We start from the raw sequence: 21,750 nt of genomic DNA, 5'->3' as shown, positions 1-21,750 counted from the left end.
TGCCTTATTGGGAAAGAGGGAGGAGTGGCCTTATGGTTAGTGAGGCGGGCTTTGATCCTGGCAACCTGGGTTTGATTCCCACTGCAGTTCCTTGTGACCTTGGGCAAGTCACTTAACCCGCCATTGCCCCAGGTACAAAAACTTGAATCTAGTATCAGCTCCTGTGTGTGTGGTTTGCAGAGTGCTGAGCCAAACCAGCCCTTGAACGCTTTGAATATAGAATTTGGGTCTTTTGAAGGTCCATGACACAGACACACGGAGACAATACAGTATCGCAACCCAAGAATATATTTTTCTCTCTGACCCAGCAGTGCCATCCTGTACCTTTTGAGCTTCTAGCCCAATTCAGACCAAAGCTATCTGCAACTACCTTCTCAACTCAGTACAGCTATTGTGGTGATGGTTCCTAGCAAAGGGCCATACGCCAGGTCCTTTGTGAACTCTGCCATCCTAAGCCCTAGGGCAGCCACTAGGTGCCATCAGAGCACAATGATTGGGACGCCCACTTCACAGGGGCTTTGACCATCATCTTCACAGCTTTCCCACCATACAAACCAAGGAAATGGAAGACCTGAGCTGGAAATCAAACCCAGGCACATTACTGCCTCTGAGCCACCAAGCCAGGCCGAGAACCCCATTTAACATACTCGACAAGATTCTAAAGTTCCCACCACCCACAATTCTACACCATAAGCACAGCTCTAGCAATGCACCTTAATCCAGCCCTGCAGAATCCCCTATTACTGCACTATGAGAACCCACTCCCAGCTTTACCAACATGCTATCGCTCTTCCAGAGCCCCTCCTGGATTTATAACGTCAGATGTCATTACTAGGATGGGCAGGTATTCCACTCCTCATTTGGCTGCTTTGCAGAGGAGCAGACGTCATTCTAATTTCCCTAAACAATACATAAGTGAACCCAGGACAGAAGCAGTTAGGATTTATTGGCACAGACACCAATAGAACAGGGCAACCAGTAGCTTCCACCGGACAGCTTGGAGGATGGGGCAGAAGCGCTGAGGCATGGTGCTCAGTCCTACATCATGTATACTGTTCAGTCAGCTGTAAGTTTCCTTAGGGACTGCATATAACAAGAAACAGCACTGGGTTCTTACTGGGAAAGGGGCAGAAAACTAAGTACTTTAGGCACTTTTAGGAAGTGCAAGAGGCCACCTCACCACTCCCAGGAACAGGAAGAGAGAAAAGCAGATAGTACTCCAGTCTCCTGGCAAACACTCTTACACCAAAATCATTTTTTCAACCCCTTTGGCTATAATAGCAGCATCTTTAGCATGAATTATTCTTCACATTCCAAGAGTCTCTGCACAGGGAGACAGACGTACATGAACAGCTGGCTTTGCTCTTCTCATTCAAATCTACATATAAAATATTCTGTATAAAAACTCTGTTGTCAGGTTTTGCTCCCAATTAAAGATATGTAATGAAGATGAGGGTCCCCCATCTCACCAACCTCTGGGCTCCCTCTCAAAAACAATGTTTGCCCAACAATTAAGGTTTAAACCGTAGGGTCACTTTTCTCATTCATTTTTGGGTTGTGTTCCTCCTGCACTTTTTTCATCTCCAGACTCTTCACCCAGGTGTAAGAGAAAGAGCCACTCAGTACCATCAGGTTGCTGGCCCACCAGAGGAGGCTCTTCACCTCCTCATAGTAGAGAACAGCCAGCACAGTCTGGGCACAGGCCTTGGCCGTTCCGGAGATGTTGTGGCTCAGAGGGCTGGTGAACTTGATCTGAAGTCCAGTCACATACCCAATAGCAAATCCAAAGATGCCCCCCAAGGTCATCATGCCCCAGAAGTGCAGTGTACCTAGTTTATCAAATTGATAGACTGTTTTCAGCTCTCCCAGTAGCAACATCAGGGGCAGAAAGAGAATGCAGGCATTCAGGTTATTGTAGAACGTCAACCGCCAGACACTACCATCCACCACCGGCAGAAACTTCTTGGTGTAGATTGCATTGAGAGATACAAAGAGACTTGCCAATACGCCAAAGACGATGCTAATCCATGAAAGTGTGCCTTCTTCACCCTCTTGATCTATCCCCAGCCAGAAACCACCTGCAGGGAAGAGACAAAAGCAAGATGCAGAGAAAGACTTTAGACCTGCTGTTACACATTTCTGAAGAGCTAATGTCTGCACTCCAAAAGAAACAACTGTTCATAACTATCTTCCCAGCCTACTGAATGCACATCCTTTGTTACCTCTAGATTACTGCTCCTTGACAATATGAGTGCTGAATGTGCCCTGTCAGCAGAAGCTGACAGCTTGCTGAAATGAATAGACCAGTGTTTGCTAAGTCAGTTCTGAAATACCCTCTTGCCAGTCAGATTTTCAGGATTTCCATAATAAATATGCAAGACATTGATTTGCATACACTGCCTCCATTGTATGCAAATCTTTTATGCATAGTCATTGGGAATATTCTGAAAACCTGACTGGTAGGTGGGTACCTCCAGGACCGACTTGGTAAACACCGATATAGACTTTTAAGTCTCTAACCAGCACAACTGCCAAATTACCCAGGTCCATGTAGAAGACTTTTTGGCCAGTCCTGGTTTTGAACTTACATCCCAAAGCAGTGTGGGAGTTGTAGTCCCTGATCCTGCCCACTGAAATCAGTGCTGCTTGTTCCATAATGCATCAGAATAGGGATGTCAGAAATCCAGGACTGGCCTGGAATTGGACAAAAAATAATCCAATGAAATGGCAGTTATTTTTCATGGCATCTTCCACCTGTGTTTTGGTATTTCAGTGCTGCTTTCCATACTAGAGTGTTTACTCTCTCCACTTAGCACATAGACTTTTATTATTATGTTTCTGGATTCTGTCAATACACTTTCAGGTACATAAAACATTTTACACAACAGACCCTGTGCTTGACATTTCAACCATCATCTTCTCTAATCCTTCACCCCCTCAACCCCCATCCTCCCTCTTTTGGGCCCCTTGGAAAGAATGAATGGATGGTCAGATCCTAGTGATCTCTTGCTCTCTGCTCTAAGTAGGCAAAGGTTTGCCCTTAACTTTCTGCTTCCACACTCAATATCTGTCCAAAACCACCTCCATTTCTCAAGCTGTCCCCTCCTCTGATCCATACGATTACACGTGCAGTGCAAGTAGGTCAATCTACTGCAGAGAGTTCTAATGTCCAGCAACCTGCTACTTTTCCAATTAGCTGCTATCTCATAGCAGGTCACTCCTATTAAATGTTTTAGCAGACTATTACTGGGCTTCAAACAAGCAGGAAAAAAAATGAGAATCAAAATAACACAGGTTCTGGTAGCAGTTGGTGCCCATGGCAGAAATCTATTACAATGAAATTTAATGTGGACAAATGCAAGGTGATGCACATTTTTTTTTGTTACATTTGTACCCCGCGCTTTCCCACTCATGGCAGGCTCAATGCAGCGAGCAATGGAGGGTGAAGTGACTTGCCCAGAGTCACAAGGAGCTGCCTGTACCGGGAATCAAACTCAGTTCCTCAGTTCCCCAGGACCAAAGTCCACCACCCTAACCACTAGGCCACTCCTCCATTGGCAAGAATAATCCGAATCACAGTTACCTGATGCTAGGGTCCACCTTGGGGGTCAGTGCTCAAGAAAAAGATCTGGGTGTCGTTGTAGATAATACGCTGAAATCTTCTGCTCAGTGTGTGGCGGCGGCGGCGAAAAAAAGCAAACAGGCTGCTAGGAATTATTAGGAAAGTGAGTAAGACTGAAAATACTATAATGCCTTTGTATTGCTCCATGGTGCGTCCACACCTTGAGTATTGCGTTCAGTTCTGGTTGCCGGATCTCAAAAAAAAAAAGATATAGCGGAATTAGAAAAGATTCAAACAAGAGCGACTAAAATGATAAAGGGGATGGAACTCCTCTCATATGAGGAAAGGCTAAAGAGCTTAGGGCTCTTCAGCTTGGAAAAGAGTCGGATGAGGGGAGATGTGATTGAGGTCTACAAAATCCTGAGTGGTGTAGAACAAGTAGAAGTAAATTGATTTTTTACTCGTTCCAAAAGTACAAAAACTAGGGGCCAGTCGAGGAAGTTACATGGAAATACTTTTCACTCAATGAATAGTTAAGCTCTGGAACTCTTTGCCTGAGGAGGTAGTAACAGCGATTAGTGTATCTGAGTTTAAAAAAGGTTTGGACAAATTCCTAGAGGAATAGTCCATAGTCTGCTATTGAGACAGATATGGGAAGCAACTGCTTGCCCTGGGGTTTGTAGTATGGAGTGTTGCCACGATTTGGGTTTCTGCCAGGTACTTGTGATCTGGCTTGGCAACTGTTTGAAAAATAGGATACTGGGCTAGATGGACCATTGGTCTGACCCAGTATGGCTACTCTTATGTTCTTTTGACATGTCACCATTGCTTTGTACTGGTGCCAGAATATGTGTTATTTTGATTGTCTCATGGTGCCCGTGTCAGGTCCTGTCAATAAAGGCTGATTTCACTCACACATTACTTTAGCATGTTCTGAGTCCACTCCTCATTTATCCTGGGTAATTTGTTTAAACATTACAGTCAGTTGTGCCTCATCGGTGTGCTTTGCTTCGAGACTAGAGGGATTAGAATTGTGATATGTCAGATCTGATGGCAAATCTATGGACTCATGAAATACTGAAGGGATAATAGTTTGGATTCTTTATATTTGATAAATGGAAAGTACTTTTTCTGAGAATGACCAATAAAATGGCCAAAGATTTATTGACAGTTACAAGACAGCTCCACTGTCCTAAGCAAGTGCTAACGCTGAAGTTTGACAGGCCCATCAGAACTACAGAAAAACCCAGGTATATTCTAACTGATGGCAGACAAACATGGGAAGTGTCAATAATCAGTCACTAGTTAGCAAGGATGCCACAAAGAGCCTAACACACTCCAGTGCAGGATTTATATTTAAGAAAGCTGCCAAGGTTTTGTTATTAAGAGCAAAAATAAAACCCTTAATGACAGGCTTCATAGTAGGGCCCAACACAACTATGCTTCTTATAGATATCAATTATATAAATATGCTAACAGAGGTGGAAAGATGTTGGCTAGGCTGGCAAAACCTAGGCACGGCCCCCATAAAATAAACGCACTATATTCATCTAGTGGAACTTTAGAAAATAAAGATGCCCAAATAAATAGAATTTTGCAAGAATACTATAGGCAGCTGTATGCTGTCCCGGATCCACCTCCGATGGATAGCGAAATGTATCTGGAGGGACAAAATCTTCCGAGAATAGATACAAAGAGCCAAGAAATGTTAAATGCTCCCATAACGGAAGACGAAGTATCATGGGCTATGCAGCAGGGACCTTTGGGGAAGGCCCCGGGCCCAGATGGGTATAGAAGAGAATTCTATAAAATGTTGAGGGATGAAGTAGTGGCACCCATCACATTAATGTTTAATGCCATAGTGCAAGAAAAACAAATGCCCATCTCCCTGAGGACAGCCCAGATCATTGTGCTCCCAAAACCTGGACGGGACACACAGAAACCAGAATCTTATAGGCCAATTTCGTTACTCAATTATGAGGCTAAACTATTTGCCAAAGTTTTAGCAAATCGCTTATCGCGAATTCTGCCAGACATTATTGAGGACTCACAGGTGGGATTTGTACAGGGTCGAAATATTACAAAAAATGTGAGAAAGATATTGGTAACGTTGGAGGCGGTGTCGGAGCGAGCTACACCGTCGGTGCTGGTCAGCTTCGATGCCGAAAAGGCATTCGACAGGGTGGTATGGGACTTTCTGTTTGGAACGTTAGACGCATATGGTATAACAGGGTTTTTTCAGGAGGCAATTCGAGCATTATACTATCTTCCACAAGCCCAGGTGTGGGCGAATGGAATATTGTCCCCTCCCTTCCTCATACATCGGGGAACTAGGCAGGGATGCCCACTATCGCCTTTATTATTTGTATTAACATTAGATCCATTGATTAGAAATATTCAACAAACACCCGATGTACAGGGAGTTAGGATAGGCACAGAAACTTTTAAAATAGCAGCGTTTGCTGATGACTTATTAGCACATGTGACCCATCCAGAGACATCATTGCCAGCTCTCATAGAGTGTATGGCAGAGTATGGCGATTTTTCAGGTTTTAAGCTAAATCTAGAGAAGTCTGAAGAGCAGAGGGAGGGAGACCACGTTAAGAGAATGGCAAGGACAACTTCCGTTAAAATGGGCGGAGGACTCGTTCAGATACCTGGGAGTGCGCTTGACTATGGATACTACTAATCTTTATAAAATCAATATAGAAAAGTTGTTACAGGACACCAGCCGGTCTCTCGAGAGATGGAGCCATTTGCCTCTGTCCTTAATAGGCAGAATCAATTTATTTCAAATGATTATATTCCCAAGATGGCTCTACATATTGCAGGTATTGCCACTACATATGCTGGGTAAAGACATAAGAAAGTTAAATAGGATATCTCGGAAGTTCCTGTGGTGGAGGGGGGGGGGGGGGGGGGGGGAAGAAATCAAAAATTCGTTTCGAATATCTATATGATGGCTGGGTGCAGGGTGGAGTGGGGTTACCCTGTACAAAATGATATAATCAGGCATACTACACTATTTTCAAAGAAACTCAAAAACCCTAAAAAAATTCTAACTAATTTTGTGTCATTAATAATCTCCAAAGTTAGGTATGCAATTATTTTCCTATCTAACTATCCCAAGTAAAGAAATGGATAATTTTTAATCCCTACACTTTCCCTCCCACACTTATTCAAGCAGAAAGGGTACGTTAGAGGTAGTTTTCTTTCAAAACTACAGGAAATGTAAGATCCTCTGAGACTAAAATAACTCTCAGCTGTTTCATATGCACTGCAACTTAAGTTCAGTGTAATATTTTTTCCCTTTAAATAATCATTTATTTAAAGCTTCAGTGAGGCTTTCCACTTTTAAACTCCTACTAAAATCAATAAGGTTTGATAGGATTTAAGGTGCACTTTAGTCCGAGAAATACACGTAAATTAAACTAATTTAAGTATCCTTTTACCAAGGCGCGCTAATGGATTTAGCGTGCATTAAATACTAAAACGTCCATCATATTCCTATGGGTACCTTAGCATTTAGCGCACCTTAGTAAAAAGACCCCTTCGTATGCTATATACAGAATCACATGTAGAGGTACTGCACCCCAGTCCAATCAACCATCACTGACAAGCCTTTCTTTATAACGCGATACTAATAATGGCTCTGAAGTTCCGCATGATACCAAGGGAGCAGTGTACTAATATAGAAAAACCTGGGTCAACAACTGAACATTGACAAAAATCACCATCTGCCAAATACAGAAGGCTGAGCTTCTTGGAACTGCCTACATCCTGCACCGATGCTTCTTGGGAAAGACGATATTTAGAGCTCCAAACCTAGCCAAGAGCATCTGGCAGGCTGTGCGAAGGCACAATGATATAGAAGACGTGGCTTTGTTTATTCTAACTTCTACTTCATAACAATGTACTTTGAGGAATGGCTCTTTGTTCATTCACATGCAAGAGTTTGCATGTGAAAATGCCTATTTCGAGTTATTTCTGGTTGTACATTCACCCTTTTCTTGTTAAGAGAGTGTGTGACGTGCAAATATATTTGAGCTGCTTTGCAGCTACAGAAGAGTTTTGCCTCTAGCCCCCCCCCCCCCCCCCCCCCCCCATTCACTTAGTTCAAGTTATCTGCAGCAGGGCCCATTTTATTCCTACGCACCCTGCTGCAGATAATTCAAGCTAAGCTTTAGTAAACAACCCCCTAGCTTTGTTTCAAGGCACTTCTATTGTTCTTGTGAACTGCCTCTTTCCATTTTTAGAGATGTTAGTTGACACCATTAGATAATAAATCTTTATACAGATAATCATCTTGAGCACTGAATTCTATCATCACCTAGCAGTAACTAGATATCTTGTTCACAGAGACACAAAATGGGAAAAGAAACCTGTACCGGTCAATATTTAGCTGGTGGCAGTCAGCATTTGTTTTGAAACTGACCGTTGCTGGCTAAATCAGCCCTGTATTTTCAAGGCCGGGCCATATCTGGGCATCACTGGACTTCTGTCCGCCAGAATTTATGCAGGTCTGGCCAATATTCAGCTGGGACCCATATAATTGGGGTTCACAGTTCTTCCCTCCTGCCTCTCATAGTTCAATCCCCAGTCCTAGCTCTTCGCCAAGCCGCAGCAGCCCCCCCCCCCCAGCATTCCTTAATAAGGCTGGTGATCTAGTGGTAATTGGGGCAGAAGCAAACCACATTTGCCCCTGTCTCTTGCAGCTCCTGTTGAGCCACAACCTCTAGCACAGTCTCAAGGTACCACCCCTAGAGCCAGACCCCTAGAGGTAATAATGTGGCATTATTGCTAGATGTTCACTCCTGCCCTTGACCACTAGGCTTAAGGTAGGCCCAGGGAGTGGGAGAAGCAGCTTAAGATCACAACCCGGGTCAGTGCCAGCAGCAGCACAGCTAACCGGGCAAAGTTAAGACAGCTATTTATGTGGTCCTATATATTCAGGTGCCGATGATCAGAAGCCCTGCATTGTTCCAAACAGTGCTCTGAAAATAGTGCCAGAACAGCACAGGGCTATAACTCCCCTATGATCAAAGCTAATAGCATGCAAATTTATGTGCACTATTAGCTCTGATCATAGGGGTACCTCTGCGGGAGGACTGGGCCTGGGCATGCGCCGAAGACACAATCCTCCCACAGAAGTTCTTTGACAGGTCTGGGCTGTCAAAAGCAGAAGAGGTTTGACAGGTCCAGGAGAAGTCAATCTAAGCCCCCCTTCCCCCCCCAAACACAAGACACTAAAACTCTGGTGGTCCAGTGGGACTGCTACCTTCCCCCCTCCCACCCCCTAAATTGAACAAAAAGGCCTGGCGGTCCAGTGGGATCGCTATCTTGCTAGCCCGCCCTCCCTCCCTCCCCCCAGCAGCCTAACTCTCTGTAGTAGTGGTTGGAGGAGGGAGGGGCTAGCATTCCCCTCCCTCCTCTTCTCAAAATGTTGGTATCCCACCCTTCCTGATGCATCATTGGCCCATCAGTTAGCTATGTGGGCCCCAGCACTGGCATAACTCCCTGATCCTCCTCAGCTCTGCCCCCTTGCAACATGGCTGGTTAGTGCCGATATTCAACAGTGCTTAACTGGGCGGGGATCAAAATGATGTCTAAGTTTGGGCACCATTTACTGAATCTGGTCCTCTGTCTATGGAAAACTGTTTAGATTTTAACAATTTTTATTGATGACTTCGTGAAAGGTAACACAACACATGAAGTAAATACAACAACCTTAGAAAACCAAAGAAAAAACATTCCCTGCTCCCAAACAACTCTCATCCCCCAAATCCCAAAGTCTAAGTCAGCAAAAATGGAAAGAAAACCTCCAGGGCTGAGGCCTACAATCTTGATACCTCTAGACCCCCATAGGAAGGGCAATGAAAACAATACCTCTCATGTTTATCTCCCTGGAAAACTGTTTATTAAAAAAAAAAAAAAACCCAAACCGTCCAACCTCATATGAAGTACTAACACCTTTATTGTTTGTTTCAATAATGTGGACTAAGTCTCACTGTGCTCTTACCCTCAGAGCACCTTGTATCACAACAAGCATAGGAGCCTCAGAAAAAAAAGAGTCACATTTTGCTCTTGAGCCTTGACTTGAGCCCCTTCCCCATTACTGCACTTACCCAAAATGATCCCACAGGAGAGGAGAGCATACAAGGAGGTGGTCTGCTTCAGCAGCAGGAAGGAGATGATAACATTGAAAATGGTGCTGAGACAGCGGCCCACGGTGTAAAATGCCACTCCAATGAACTTGAGGCACAAGTTATTGAAGGTGATCATACCGATGAAGACGAGAGAGAGGGGCAGGATGCTGCGCAGCACCTTGAGGTCAAAGCGGAGAGAGGGGAAGTCCATGGAGCTTGCAGGGAAGAAACTGGCAAGCAAGCCAAGCCCTTTACACAACAGCACAGTGACGACACACTGGTAGAAGGTGACAAACAGTGGGGCATCAAGATTCAGGGAAGGGCTATCCAGCAGGTAATGGTTCAGAAAGACCATGGTTATAGAGACGAACCAATAGAGAGATACCACCACGACAATCTTGACAGCTCTGGTTAAAAAGAGTTCCTGCGCAGTCTTCTCCTCTCCCTGCCCATCCAGGCTGGAGCTGGACCCCATCAATGCCATCTGAAGGATTCGTGAACGCTTTAGATTTAAAGGACTAGTAAATGAAAGCAAAACAGAAACAGGTTACAAACTCAAAGTCCTAAAATCAAACTGCATATTTCCTAAAGTCAATCCATCTAAAAATGAATGAGAAGGTGCAGAACAAAAACAACACACATAAAAAGTATTACACAGTTCCCAAAATACAAAGTCCTCTCCCACTCCAGGAAGAAAACCAGACCAACTTTAATTAACCATCCATTTTCCCTCCCCAAGGACAGCCAGATCAACCTCAATTCACTACCTTTCAATCCATGCTCAGGGAGCCAAACAAGCCATTACTTTGATTCTGACCTGGGAGAGGGAGTGGGCCAAACCTAGATCATCCATATCTGTCAGATCAAAGTCACACCATCTTAAAGAAGATGCTGGAACCTTCTGGATCCCTATCTTAAAATACTGAACAAAATAGTTTGCAATTCTGAACAGAGCCCAAGAAGATCAGTTCAATTATCAACATTATTTTAAAAGTATCAGTCAGAATTGGAATAAGATGCATGAATCCTCTGGATCTGCTTGGAAATTGCTTGAAATGCTATGAATGCTTTTTAATGTGGAATTGTTAAAGCCCTCTTCAGCAGCAGTGACAACCAAGCACAGCAGCACCAGCAAATCATTTTTTTAAAAGAAGATCCAGTGGATCTTCTGGATCTACATGGAATTGTTTTAAATGCTGAACTACAAAGTCCTTTTCAGCAGCAGTAGAAAAGAGACCCCAGCTACATTGGCACATTATTCTCATTTTTTTTTAAAGTGGATCTGGTGCATTTCTCAGCACATCTCCCTCTCAGCTCCACATCCCTGCCATTTTTTTTTTTTACCCATTCATTAAAAAAAGATGCTGACTTCAGAACAGCAAGCAGTGTTTGGCCCTACCACTAGGCAGACTGGGTATCTTGCCTAGGGCTGCAAGCTAAAGGAGGGGGGGGGGGGGGGGAGAAAGGCCCTTTAAAAGCCACCTTTCAGCTCCCCAGTGCATGCATTCGCAATCAAGGCCTGTTACATCTTACCTCCTCCACAGCATATGGGAAGGGACAGGACATGGCACGCTTTGAGTGGGTGCACTGGGATACTGATAGGCCCAGCACTCACAGCAGCTTTTAAAGGGCTTCCCTGTTTGTCTGGTTGCTGTGTTGATGCTGCACTGCTGACCCCTCCTAAACCCTGTTTTTGTTTTTTTTTAGCTCCTATGGTGGCAGGGAAGAAGAGAGAAGGTGGAGGCTTAGGGAGTTGGGAAGGGGAGGGGAGATGCTGGACTACAGACAGGGTGGGGCGAGGCAGAGGGGATACATGACTGATGGATCACCTAGGGTGTCCAATACCCCAGGGCTATCCTTGAGCACATTATCCTTCTATGGTATTCCTTCTTAAGTTAATGCCCCAGTGTTAGGAAACCTGTGTTAAGCCTTTGGGGCTTCTGTACATTTCTCTACATCAGCCTTCATCACCATAGAACTCAAATGAGCTGTGTGCTGATGTTGTGCAAATCTAGACAGCTCATGTGCAAAACTTGCTTTAATATGGGACACCCACAAACTTGAGCACAAAAGCTAAGTTAACTCGTGTTAGGCTTTGCACACAGCTTATTGCCTGAGGCCCAAAAAGCTGCATTAATTCAACTAGTTTAAGTCCCAGATGAAGTCAGCATTTCCCCCATAGGCACAAAACAGGAAAACCACTTTGGTAGAGGTGGCCCTCGTATAGTATCAATACCAAAGTAAGAAGGCTTAATTCTGGTCTCCCAAATCTTATCCACAACACTTTTTTTCTAATCATCTTTTCCTGCCTCTTACCTTATGCTTAAGGTAAATATCACACAGGCAGTATACAGTATCTATGTCTTGTTTATGCAGGTTCTCAAAGCTACAACCTTGCCTTTAAATTTAGGATGTCACCGAGAAATAACTGTAAATGGCCTTTAATACCCACACAAACAATAATTAACAGAAGGGGGAGGGGTCTGCATTCCTTTCAGTACCATTATAGTTTGTTGATTTCCTAAATAATGAAAGCAAAGTGGGTGCACTCAAAACAAAAATAGTTACGGATCTCACTGAAACGGAAAGCAGCCGATCTGGGAGATACTACTACTACTACTTAACATTTCTAGAGCGCTACTAGGGTTACGCAGCGCTGTACAAATTAACAATAAGGACGAGATCCTCCATTTGCCCCGAGGTGCAGTGAAGCCAGGTCCGGACTCAGCAGTTAACCCTGCTTGCCCCCAATAACCTGATAAACGGGGTAATACAGAAGACAGACCTCATTCCCAGCCATCAGCAGCAGCATAGCATTCCACTTCCTGCTCCACTCCCACCCTGACGTCACGAGGCTAGATTGAGAACAGCAGGCGGCATGACGTCTAAACGTTGAAGCCGCCTCAGCTGGACCCCGCGTCAGCGTCTGCATCGCAGCCGTCATCCCCGTACACTCAATGCTGCTGCACTGGTGTTGTCGTTCTTTATTGTTGGTAGCATTTTTATTCGATCTCACTTATATTTTCAAACATGCCGTCTTGTGCAGCATGCATATGTAAACAGAGGAAGTATCGATTTAATCAGTTAAAATACTAATTTGTTCTAAATCGTAATCAGTGTGACAGTTGGAGGGGCCGTTTATAGGGACTCTCTAACACCGTAGCAGGCGTTGTATTCGTGCAGAGATGCCAAGTTGCCAAGTTACCCAGTTACAGGCTGGAGATTTTGGTCAGTCCTGGTTTAGAACTTACATTCCAAAGCAATGTGGGATTTGTACTGCCTGATCTTCCTAACTGAAATCAGTGCTGCAAGTTCCAAAATGCAACATGGGTGGTTAGAAATCCAGGACTGGTCTCAAATCTCCAGCCTGGAACTGGATATCATGGCATCTCTGCATAATGTTATGAGAATCATGTGCTAAAAATTCAGAGATTCTATTTATCAGTAGTAAATAGAAATCAAAACATGGAAAAGAAAATAAGATGATACCTTTTCTATTGAACTAACTTAATGCATCGTTTGATTAGCTTTTGAAGGTAACCCTTCAGATCAGAAATAATCAAATGTTGACAAATATCAGAACATAAAGTGAAACACAGAGGCATTCCAATGACAGCCTCACAGGAAAAGGGAGGGGTAGGTTAGGTGAGAAACAGGGAGAGCTGGGTGGATGAGAAACAGAGAGAGATGTATGGCAGATAAGAGAGTGACAATGACAAAGCAGTAGAATTTTATGGTTTATAGTGGGATACAAAGACCAGATCTTTCTTAAGTCCTGTCTGGTGGGTGTCAAAATATTTCATCATTTTGACTTCAATGATCTTACATTCCTGGATTGTCTTAAAATTTAATTTTAGTGTTCTCACCATAAGATCATTGATGCAATGTTCTGTTTTTGTAAAGTGCTGTCCCACAGAGGTGGCATCCTGGTTGGCACTGGAGTGTTTAATATTGTGTCTGTATAAAATGAGCAGTGTCATCAGCATCTGGCTTGTTCTTCAATATAGCACCCTTCTTCACACTTTTTACATTGAATGATATATACCACATTGGAGAATGAGCATGTGAATGATCCCCTTATTCTGAATGTTTTGAGTTTGCTTTTCACTAATTTCTGTTTCAAATTAGGTGACAGTCTGAAGGTCAGCACTGGTGGGGCTGGGAATCTCTCTCTCAGTAATTCATCCTGCTGGAGTAGTGGCTGTAGATCTTTTATGATTCTTCTCAATTTTTCTAGCTCTGGTTTGTATGTCACTACAAGACGGTTTCTTTCTGTAGCTTTCTTCTCTTTGTACTGTAGTAGGTTTTCTCTAGGTATTTTAAGGGAAGAAGCAATATTCTTGGAGATCATTTTGGGGTTGTAGCCTTTTTGTTTGAAGGAATCAGTCAGGATTTTGAGGTGTTTATCTCTGTCTCTTTGGTCAGAGCGGATACAATGGTATCACGTGGCTTGGCTGTGTAAAATGGATTTTTTAATATGTGAAGGGTGGAAGCTAGAGTTACTGCATCTGTCTGTAGGTTTCTTGTATATCGATGTCTGTATGTAGCCATTGCTGATGGAAACTGTGTTGTCTAGAAAGTTGACTTTTTCTGGGGAGTAGTCAATTTTCAATTTTGTTGTAGGATGGTATGTATTTTGAAGAAACTGTAAAATTATTTGAGAGTCTCTTTTCCCTCAGTCCAAATCATGAAAATGTACCAATATACCAGTAGTATTTTAAGGGTTCAGTCTGATATGTATTTAAAAATCTCTCTTCCAGTTCTGCCATGAAGAGCTATGCCATTTGCATGGGGAATATTTCTGTACAGTGCTTCTACATTCATTGTGACCAGAAGAGTATCCAGTGGTAGCTGCTTGATGTTTGTTTAGAAAATACATATCAAACTAAACCCTTTTAGTTTGTTTAGAAATACTAACAGTATATTGATAACATTTTCATAATTTGGACTGAGGGAGAAGAGACTCTCAAACAATTTTACAGTTCCTTCAATACATACCATCCTATAATAAAATTGAAAATTGACTACTCCCCAGAAAAAGTCAACATTCTAGACACCACAGTTTCCATTGGCAATGGCTACATACAAACATTGATATACAAGAAACCTACAGACAGATGCAGTTATCTCCATAACTCTAGCTTCCACACTTCACATCCAAAAACTCCATTCTACACAGCCAAGCCACGTGATACCACCATATCTGCTCTGACCAAAGAGACTATCCAAAACACGGCAGCCAGACATATTTGGAAAAACGCCATTCGAAAATGCCAAACCCCTACGAGAAAAACTGCACTGGCTTCCAATCAAAGAACGTATTGCGTTCAAAATCTGCACCATGGTTCATAAAATTATCTACGGCGAAGCCCCGGGATACATGACATACCTCATTGATCTACCAACCAGAAACATAACAAGATCAACACGAACATACCTAAATCTCCACTACCCAAGCTGCAAAGGACTCAAATACAAATCAACTTATGCATCCAGCTTCTCCTATATAAGCACACAACTATGGAACACATTACCAAACGCCGTGAAAATAACGTATGACCACCTAAACTTCCGGAAATCACTAAAAATGAACCTGTTCAAATAGGCATACCCTTCCGATCCAACTTAAATGCCTGAACCCTGCAACACAATGAAACCAAAGATCGTACTGGGCATAACTTAACTCTTCCTCCCTATGATTCCCTAATGTGTCTGTTACACATGATTTTTATTCTTGCACAACATCACTTTGTATTTGTTCATACCGGAATTGGCGATCACCATTACGGTACTATGTAAGCCACATTGAGCCTGCAAATAGGTGGGAAAATGTGGGATACAAATGTAACAACCAGAATACAGCGGGTATTACATATTGATTGTGAATAAGTGACAGAGGGGGAGAGGACCTCTCCCCCTCTGTCACTTATTCACAATCGATATGTAATACCCGCTATATTCTGGTTGTTATGATTTATAATCCAGCGAAGTGATCCCTATTTGTTTTGTTACTTGGATACAAATGTAACAAATAAATACATAAATAAAATCCTGACTGATTCCTTCAGAACATTCAGAATAAGGGGATCATTCACATGCTCATCCTCCAATGTGGTGTACATCATTCAATGTAAAAAGTGTGAAGAAGGGTGCTATATTGGAGAACAAGCCAGATGCTAAATACACTGTTCAATTTATACAGACACAATATTAAACACTCCAATGCCAACCAGGATGCCACCTCTGTGGGACAGCACTTTACAAAACAAGACCATTGCATCAATTAGCTTATAGGAAGAACACCAACATTAAATTTTAAGACAATCCAGGGACATAAGACCATTGAAGTAAAAATGATGAAACATTTTGACACCCACCAGACAGGACTTAATGAAGATCTGGGCTTTCTACCCCACTATAAATCATAAAATTCTACTGCTTTGTCACTCTCTTATCTGCCATTCATCTCTCTCTCTGTCTCTCATCCACCCAGCTCTATTGCTATCAAGTATTACATATTATGGGCATTTGCTTTAAACTTTGTTTTAATTTGTTTATTCAGAACTTACATGTACATGGTATTGCTTGTTAAACCCAAAGGCGAAACCTAAGGATGGTTAAACAATTTGGAATAAACTGTTATGCTATAGTTGTTTCAAGTTTATTGTAGACTTACTACACCGCTTATCAACAATGCCAGCTAAATGGCTTACAGACTAATAATAGATGAAAGAGAAAAAGAAAGGACAATACAGAGTAGATGGGTAAGGGGGAGAACTACAATAATCATGATAAGAAAGAGGGAAAAAGGGAAACACATCAGGTGAGAGAGTAATTTCCAAACCCATGGTGCAAGAAGTTACGGATGAGATAATAACTGGGAGAGGAAGGAAGATATGAGTTTTTTGAGGTCTGCCTTAAACTGCTCCAGTGAAGTTTGAGATCTGAGATGCTCCGGAAGCTGGTTCCAGAACCCTGGGCCTGTACTGAAAATACAGAATGTCAAATCCTAGCATGAGTAATGGCTTTAACCATAGGAGCAATCAAACAGTGCTGCGTGGTGGAGTGGAGACATTGTGTTGGGATGTATTAAGAGAGTAAACAGGTAAGAAACAATGGATCTCCTGTGGAGCGTATGTTAAAGACAAGAAGCAAGATTGTATAGATGATACAATAAGAGAGTGGGAGCCAATGAGAGGAATTATTTACTTTTGCAATGTGTGTATGGATGCCTGTTCTGGTGTGTGCATGTGATAATATTTGAATAACTGTCAATAAATAAAATAAATAAATAAAATCGGGTCCTAACTGTCTGTTCGTCTGTCCAATTTAGATTGTAAGCTCTGTTGAGCAGGGACTGTCTTTTCATGTTAATTTGTACAGCGCTGCGTAAGTCTAGTAGTAGTACTTATGGCTATGATTTCTGAACATGCAACATCATTAAAGGACAGACTTTTAATGCCCAGCTGGGTATATATGGTAAATCTCATCTTCGTTAAATGTTTCAGACATATCCATTGACTTGCTCCCATGATGTTACTGAATTTTATTATTCTGTTTCACTGTATTTTCAAATGTAAGCCACATTGAACCCAAGATTGCTTGGGATAATGTGGGATATAAATGTCAATTTTAAAAAATCCTTTATCCTCTATCTTTTAATTAATTAATTAATTTGTTGCATTTGTACCCCACATTTTCCCACCTATTTGCAGGCTCAATGTGGCTTACATAGTACTGTCAGAGGCATTTGCCCAGTCGGTGGATAACAAATACAAAGTTGTATAGTGATCGTATGAGGTATAAGTGGAGGGTCAGAATGGATGAAGATTGCGTGTTGTCCTGTTCGATCATAGTCATGCTGTGTTGGTAGGTGAAGAGGGTTATGTGGGGTCATTGGGGTAGGCCTTTTTGAAGAGGTTGGTTTTTAGTGATTTCCTGAAGTTCAAGTGGTCGTGGATTGTTTTCACAGCTTTTGGGAGCCCATTCCATAGTTGTGTGCTTATATAGGAGAAGCTGGCTGCGTAAGTTGTTTTGTATTTCAGTCCTTTGCAATTTGGGTAGTGTAGGTTTAGGTAGGATCTTGATGATCTGACTTTGTTTCTTATTGGTAAGTCCAAGGCACTGCCTATCCAACTGGATGGTAATGACACAAGGAAAGCAAGTTTGGTCCAGTGCAGACTAACTCAAAATAACCTGTTCTTTAGCTGGGCTCTAGTATTATATTGAAAATGTGACCATACCATGTCTTTGTGGTTATGTTCCATTAATATGTTAAACTAGATTACTTTGGGATTGGTGGAAATATACTTAGTTGGATCAAGGGTTTCCTAACCACTAGAACATATCAAGTGAAATCAAATTCCAACATATCATCACCGTGGAAAGCAGACTGTGGAGTACCTCAAGGATCACCACTATCACCGATCCTCTTCAACCTAATAATGACCTCACTAGCCAAGTCCTTATCCAGCCAAGGCCTTAATCCTTTCACCTATGCAGACAATGTCACAATATACATTCCTTACAAACATGAACTGACAGAAATCACCAACGAAATCAAGCTCAGCTTGAACATCATGGACTCATGGGCAAATGCATTTCAGCTAAAACTCAATACAGAGAAAACACACTGTCTCATCCTCTCATCCCAATACAGTGTGGACAACCCCACAAGTATAAACACCCCAGACTGCACCCTCCCTATCGCAGACAGCCTGAAAATTCTCGGCGTTACAATGGACCGTAACCTCACACTAGAGAGCCAAGTGAAATCCACAACAAAGAAAATGTTTCACTCAATGTGGAAACTCAAACGCTTGAAACCATTCTTCCCGAGGGAAGTATTTCGCAACTTGATACAATCAATGGTACTAAGCCACGTAGACTACTGCAATGGAATTTATGCAGGATGCAAAGAACAAACTTAAAGAAACTTCAGACCGCTCAAAACACGGCAGCCAGGCTTATATTTGGAAAAACGCGATTTGAAAGCGCAAACCCCTCCTTGAAAAACTGTACTGGCTCCCAATTAAAGAACGTATTGCTTTCAAAATCTGCACCCTGGTTCATAAAATTATCTTCGGCGAAGACCCAGGATACATGACAAACCTCATAGACCTACCAACCAGAAACACATCCGGATCAACACGAACATATCTAAATCTCCACTACCCAAGCTGCAAAGGATAAATCAACATAAGTACATAAGTAATGCCATACTGGAAAAAGACCAAAGGTCCATCGAGCCCAGCATCCTGTCCCCGACAGCAGGCCAATCCAGGTCAAGGGCACCTGGCAAGCTACCCAAATGTACAAACATTTAATACAAGTTATTCCCGAAATTGTGGATTTTTCCCAAGACCATTTAGTAGCGGTCTATGGACGTGTCCTTTAGGAAACCGTCCAACCCCTTTTTAAACTCTGCCAAGCTAACCTCCTTCACTACGTTCTCTGGCAACGAATTCCAGAGTTTAATTATGCTTTGGGTGAAGAAACATTTTGCCATATTTGTTAAAAAATTTACTACACTGTAGTTTCATTGCATGCCCCCTAGTCCTAGTATTTTTGGAAAGCGTGAACAGACGCTTCACATCCACCTGTTCCACTCATTATTTTATATACCTCTATCATGTCTCCCCTCAGCCGTCTCTTCTCCAAACTGAAAAGCCCTAGCCTCCTTAGTCTTTCTTCATAGGGAAGTCGTCCCATCTCTGCTATCATTTTTGTCACCGTTCGTTGCACCTTTTCCAGTTCTACTATATCTTTCTTGAGATGCGGTGACCAGAATTCAACACAATACTCAAGGTGCAGTCGCACCATGGAGCGATACAATGGCATTATAACATCCTCACACCTGTTTTCCATACCTTTCCTAATAATACCCAACATTCTATTCGCTTTCCTAGTCGCAGAAGCACACTGAGCAGAAGGTTTCAGTGCACTATCGATGACACCCAGATCCCTTTCTTGGTCCGTAACTCCTAACGTGGAACCTTGCATGACGTAGCTATAATTTGGGTTCTTTTTTCCCACATGCATCACCTTGCACTTGTTCACATTAAACATCATCTGCCATTTAGCCGCCCAGTCTCCCAGTCTCGTAAGGTACTTCTGTAATTTTTCACAATCCTCTCGCGAGTTAACGACTTTGAATAACTTTGTGTCATCAGCAAATTTAATTACCTCGCTGGTTACTCCCATCTCTAAATCATTTATAAATATTTTAAAAAGCAGTGGTCCTAGCACTGACCCCTGAGGAACCCCACTAACTACCCTTCTCCATTGTGAATACTTCCCATTTAACCCCACTCTCTGTTTCCTATCCTTCAACCAGTTTTTAATCCACAATAGGACATTTCCTCCTATCCCATGACCCTCTAATTTCCTCTGTAGCCTTTCATGAGGTACCTTATCAAACGCCTTTTGAAAATCCAGATAAACAAAACGCGTCCAGCTGGCTGGGCTTGGGCATCCCTGCCAGCAAAGGTAACATTTTTAATGGGGGTGGGGTGGGAATGGAGTTGGGGAGAGAGCAAAAAGTAATCGGTACCCAGAGTTCCCCCTCCCCCAATGGGCTGCTGCTGGCTATACCTCTGCATTTTCTGACTGATGGTGTGGCGGGATAGGGGAGTGGGGGACCCTGTCTAAGACTGTTTGCCCCAGACCTACTTTTGTCTCTTGGCGGCCCTGGTCTGTTCCCACATGGGTGGGCACCCACTGAATAGACTCTGTGCTCCACATCCCAGGAGATAGAAATCCTGTGGCCAGTGATCCTCTGAAAAAAATTTTTTTTATGTGAAAAGCCTGGGAAAAGAAAGCCCCTTTTCTCAATGCAGCCCCTCCCTACCCCACTTAACCCAGTGGCAAATATAGAAATCAGCAAAATCTGTCCGGTCAGCCAGAATTAAGTCTGAGCCCACAGACTTACCTGCCCCTTTGCCTACAGGTGCGGCTTCTCCTAAACCAAACTGAAGCTGATTTCTGAGACTTATGAGTGATCACTTCCTGGTGAGCCTTTATAGCAAGCTGACAAACAAGTTCCTGAAAGCCTGTCTCTAGTTGCAGAACACTCCCTCAGCTCGACCCTGTTAGATTACAAAAGAGAGCTGGCCAGGCTTGGGGCAAACCTAGGCTTAGACACAGGTGCACCGGACTGGATATTTCTGTTAGGAGAGTGCTTGCCAGATATATGCTGGGTTTATGAATGTCTGAGGAAATTAAGACCTGATTAACCCCATAGGATTCTGAGGAGGATGTGACCTAATTTTTTTTTTTTTTTTGTTACATTTGTACCCCACGATTTCCCACTCATGGCAGGCTCAATGTGGCAGGCAACAGAGGGTTAATCCAAAGCACAGGTACCAAAATATCTGTGGCCACTAAAGCGTCAATAGTCAGTGATTTAACTGGGCAGGAAAGGGAAGGGAAATGGGAGGATATATTTTTTTTTATTACATTTGTACCCCGCGCTTTCCCACTCATGGCAGGCTCAATGCGGCTTACATATTGTATACAGGTACTTATTTGTACTGCCTTTCTGTGGTTTTTGCAAATACATTTAAAGTGGTTTACATAGTATATACAGGTACTTATTTGTACCTGGTGCAATGGAGGGTTAAGTGACTTGCCCAGAGTCACAAGGAGTTGCAGTGGGAATCAAACCTAGTTCCCCAGGATCAAAGTCCACTGCTCAGGACCCTGCCCAGTTAAATCATGCCAGCCAGCCAAGGAGCAGATGTTCAGCGATACGTAAGCAGACAGTGCTGCTGAACATAAGAGTAGCCACACTGGGTCAGACCAATGGTCCATCTAGCCCAGTATCCTGTTTTCCAAACAGTGGCCAAGCCAGGTCACAAGTACCCAAATCATGGCAACACTCCATAATACAAATCTCTGGGTAAGCAGACTATAGACTTTTCCTCCAGGAATTTGTCCAAACCTTTTTTAAACCCAGATACGCCAAATGCTGTTACCACATCCTCAGGCAAAGAGTTCCAGAGCTTAACTGTTCATTAAGTGAAAAAATATTTCCTCCTGTTT

The 21,750-nt window shown here is 42.9% G+C and overlaps 1 protein-coding gene across 3 annotated transcripts; it reads right to left on the bottom strand.

The window, feature by feature from the left end:
* Window positions 1-103: 103 nt before the first annotated feature.
* On the bottom strand, window positions 104-20,712 carry SLC35C1 (solute carrier family 35 member C1). Of its 3 annotated transcripts, XM_030200830.1 has the most exons (4): window positions 12,494-12,530; window positions 9,688-10,226; window positions 1,508-2,078; window positions 104-1,463 (listed from the first exon to the last, which is right to left on the bottom strand). In XM_030200830.1, the coding sequence occupies exons 1-3, from the start codon at window positions 12,496-12,498 to the stop codon at window positions 1,519-1,521; spliced, it is 1,104 nt and encodes a 367-aa protein (XP_030056690.1). In that variant the 5' UTR covers window positions 12,499-12,530; the 3' UTR covers window positions 104-1,463; window positions 1,508-1,518. The 3 variants fall into 3 exon arrangements, with proteins under 3 accessions (XP_030056690.1, XP_030056691.1, XP_030056689.1); XM_030200831.1 differs by lacking the exon at window positions 12,494-12,530 and adding an exon at window positions 20,639-20,712 and having other exon boundaries at window positions 104-2,078; XM_030200829.1 differs by having other exon boundaries at window positions 104-2,078.
* Between the last annotated feature and the right edge of the window lie 1,038 nt (window positions 20,713-21,750).

This window comes from Microcaecilia unicolor, chromosome 4 (genome assembly GCF_901765095.1).
Source record: "Microcaecilia unicolor chromosome 4, aMicUni1.1, whole genome shotgun sequence".
Lineage (NCBI taxonomy): Eukaryota > Metazoa > Chordata > Amphibia > Gymnophiona > Siphonopidae > Microcaecilia > Microcaecilia unicolor.
The sequence above is the reverse complement of the archived record's forward strand: the minus strand, read 5'-3'. Positions and strand labels throughout refer to the sequence as shown.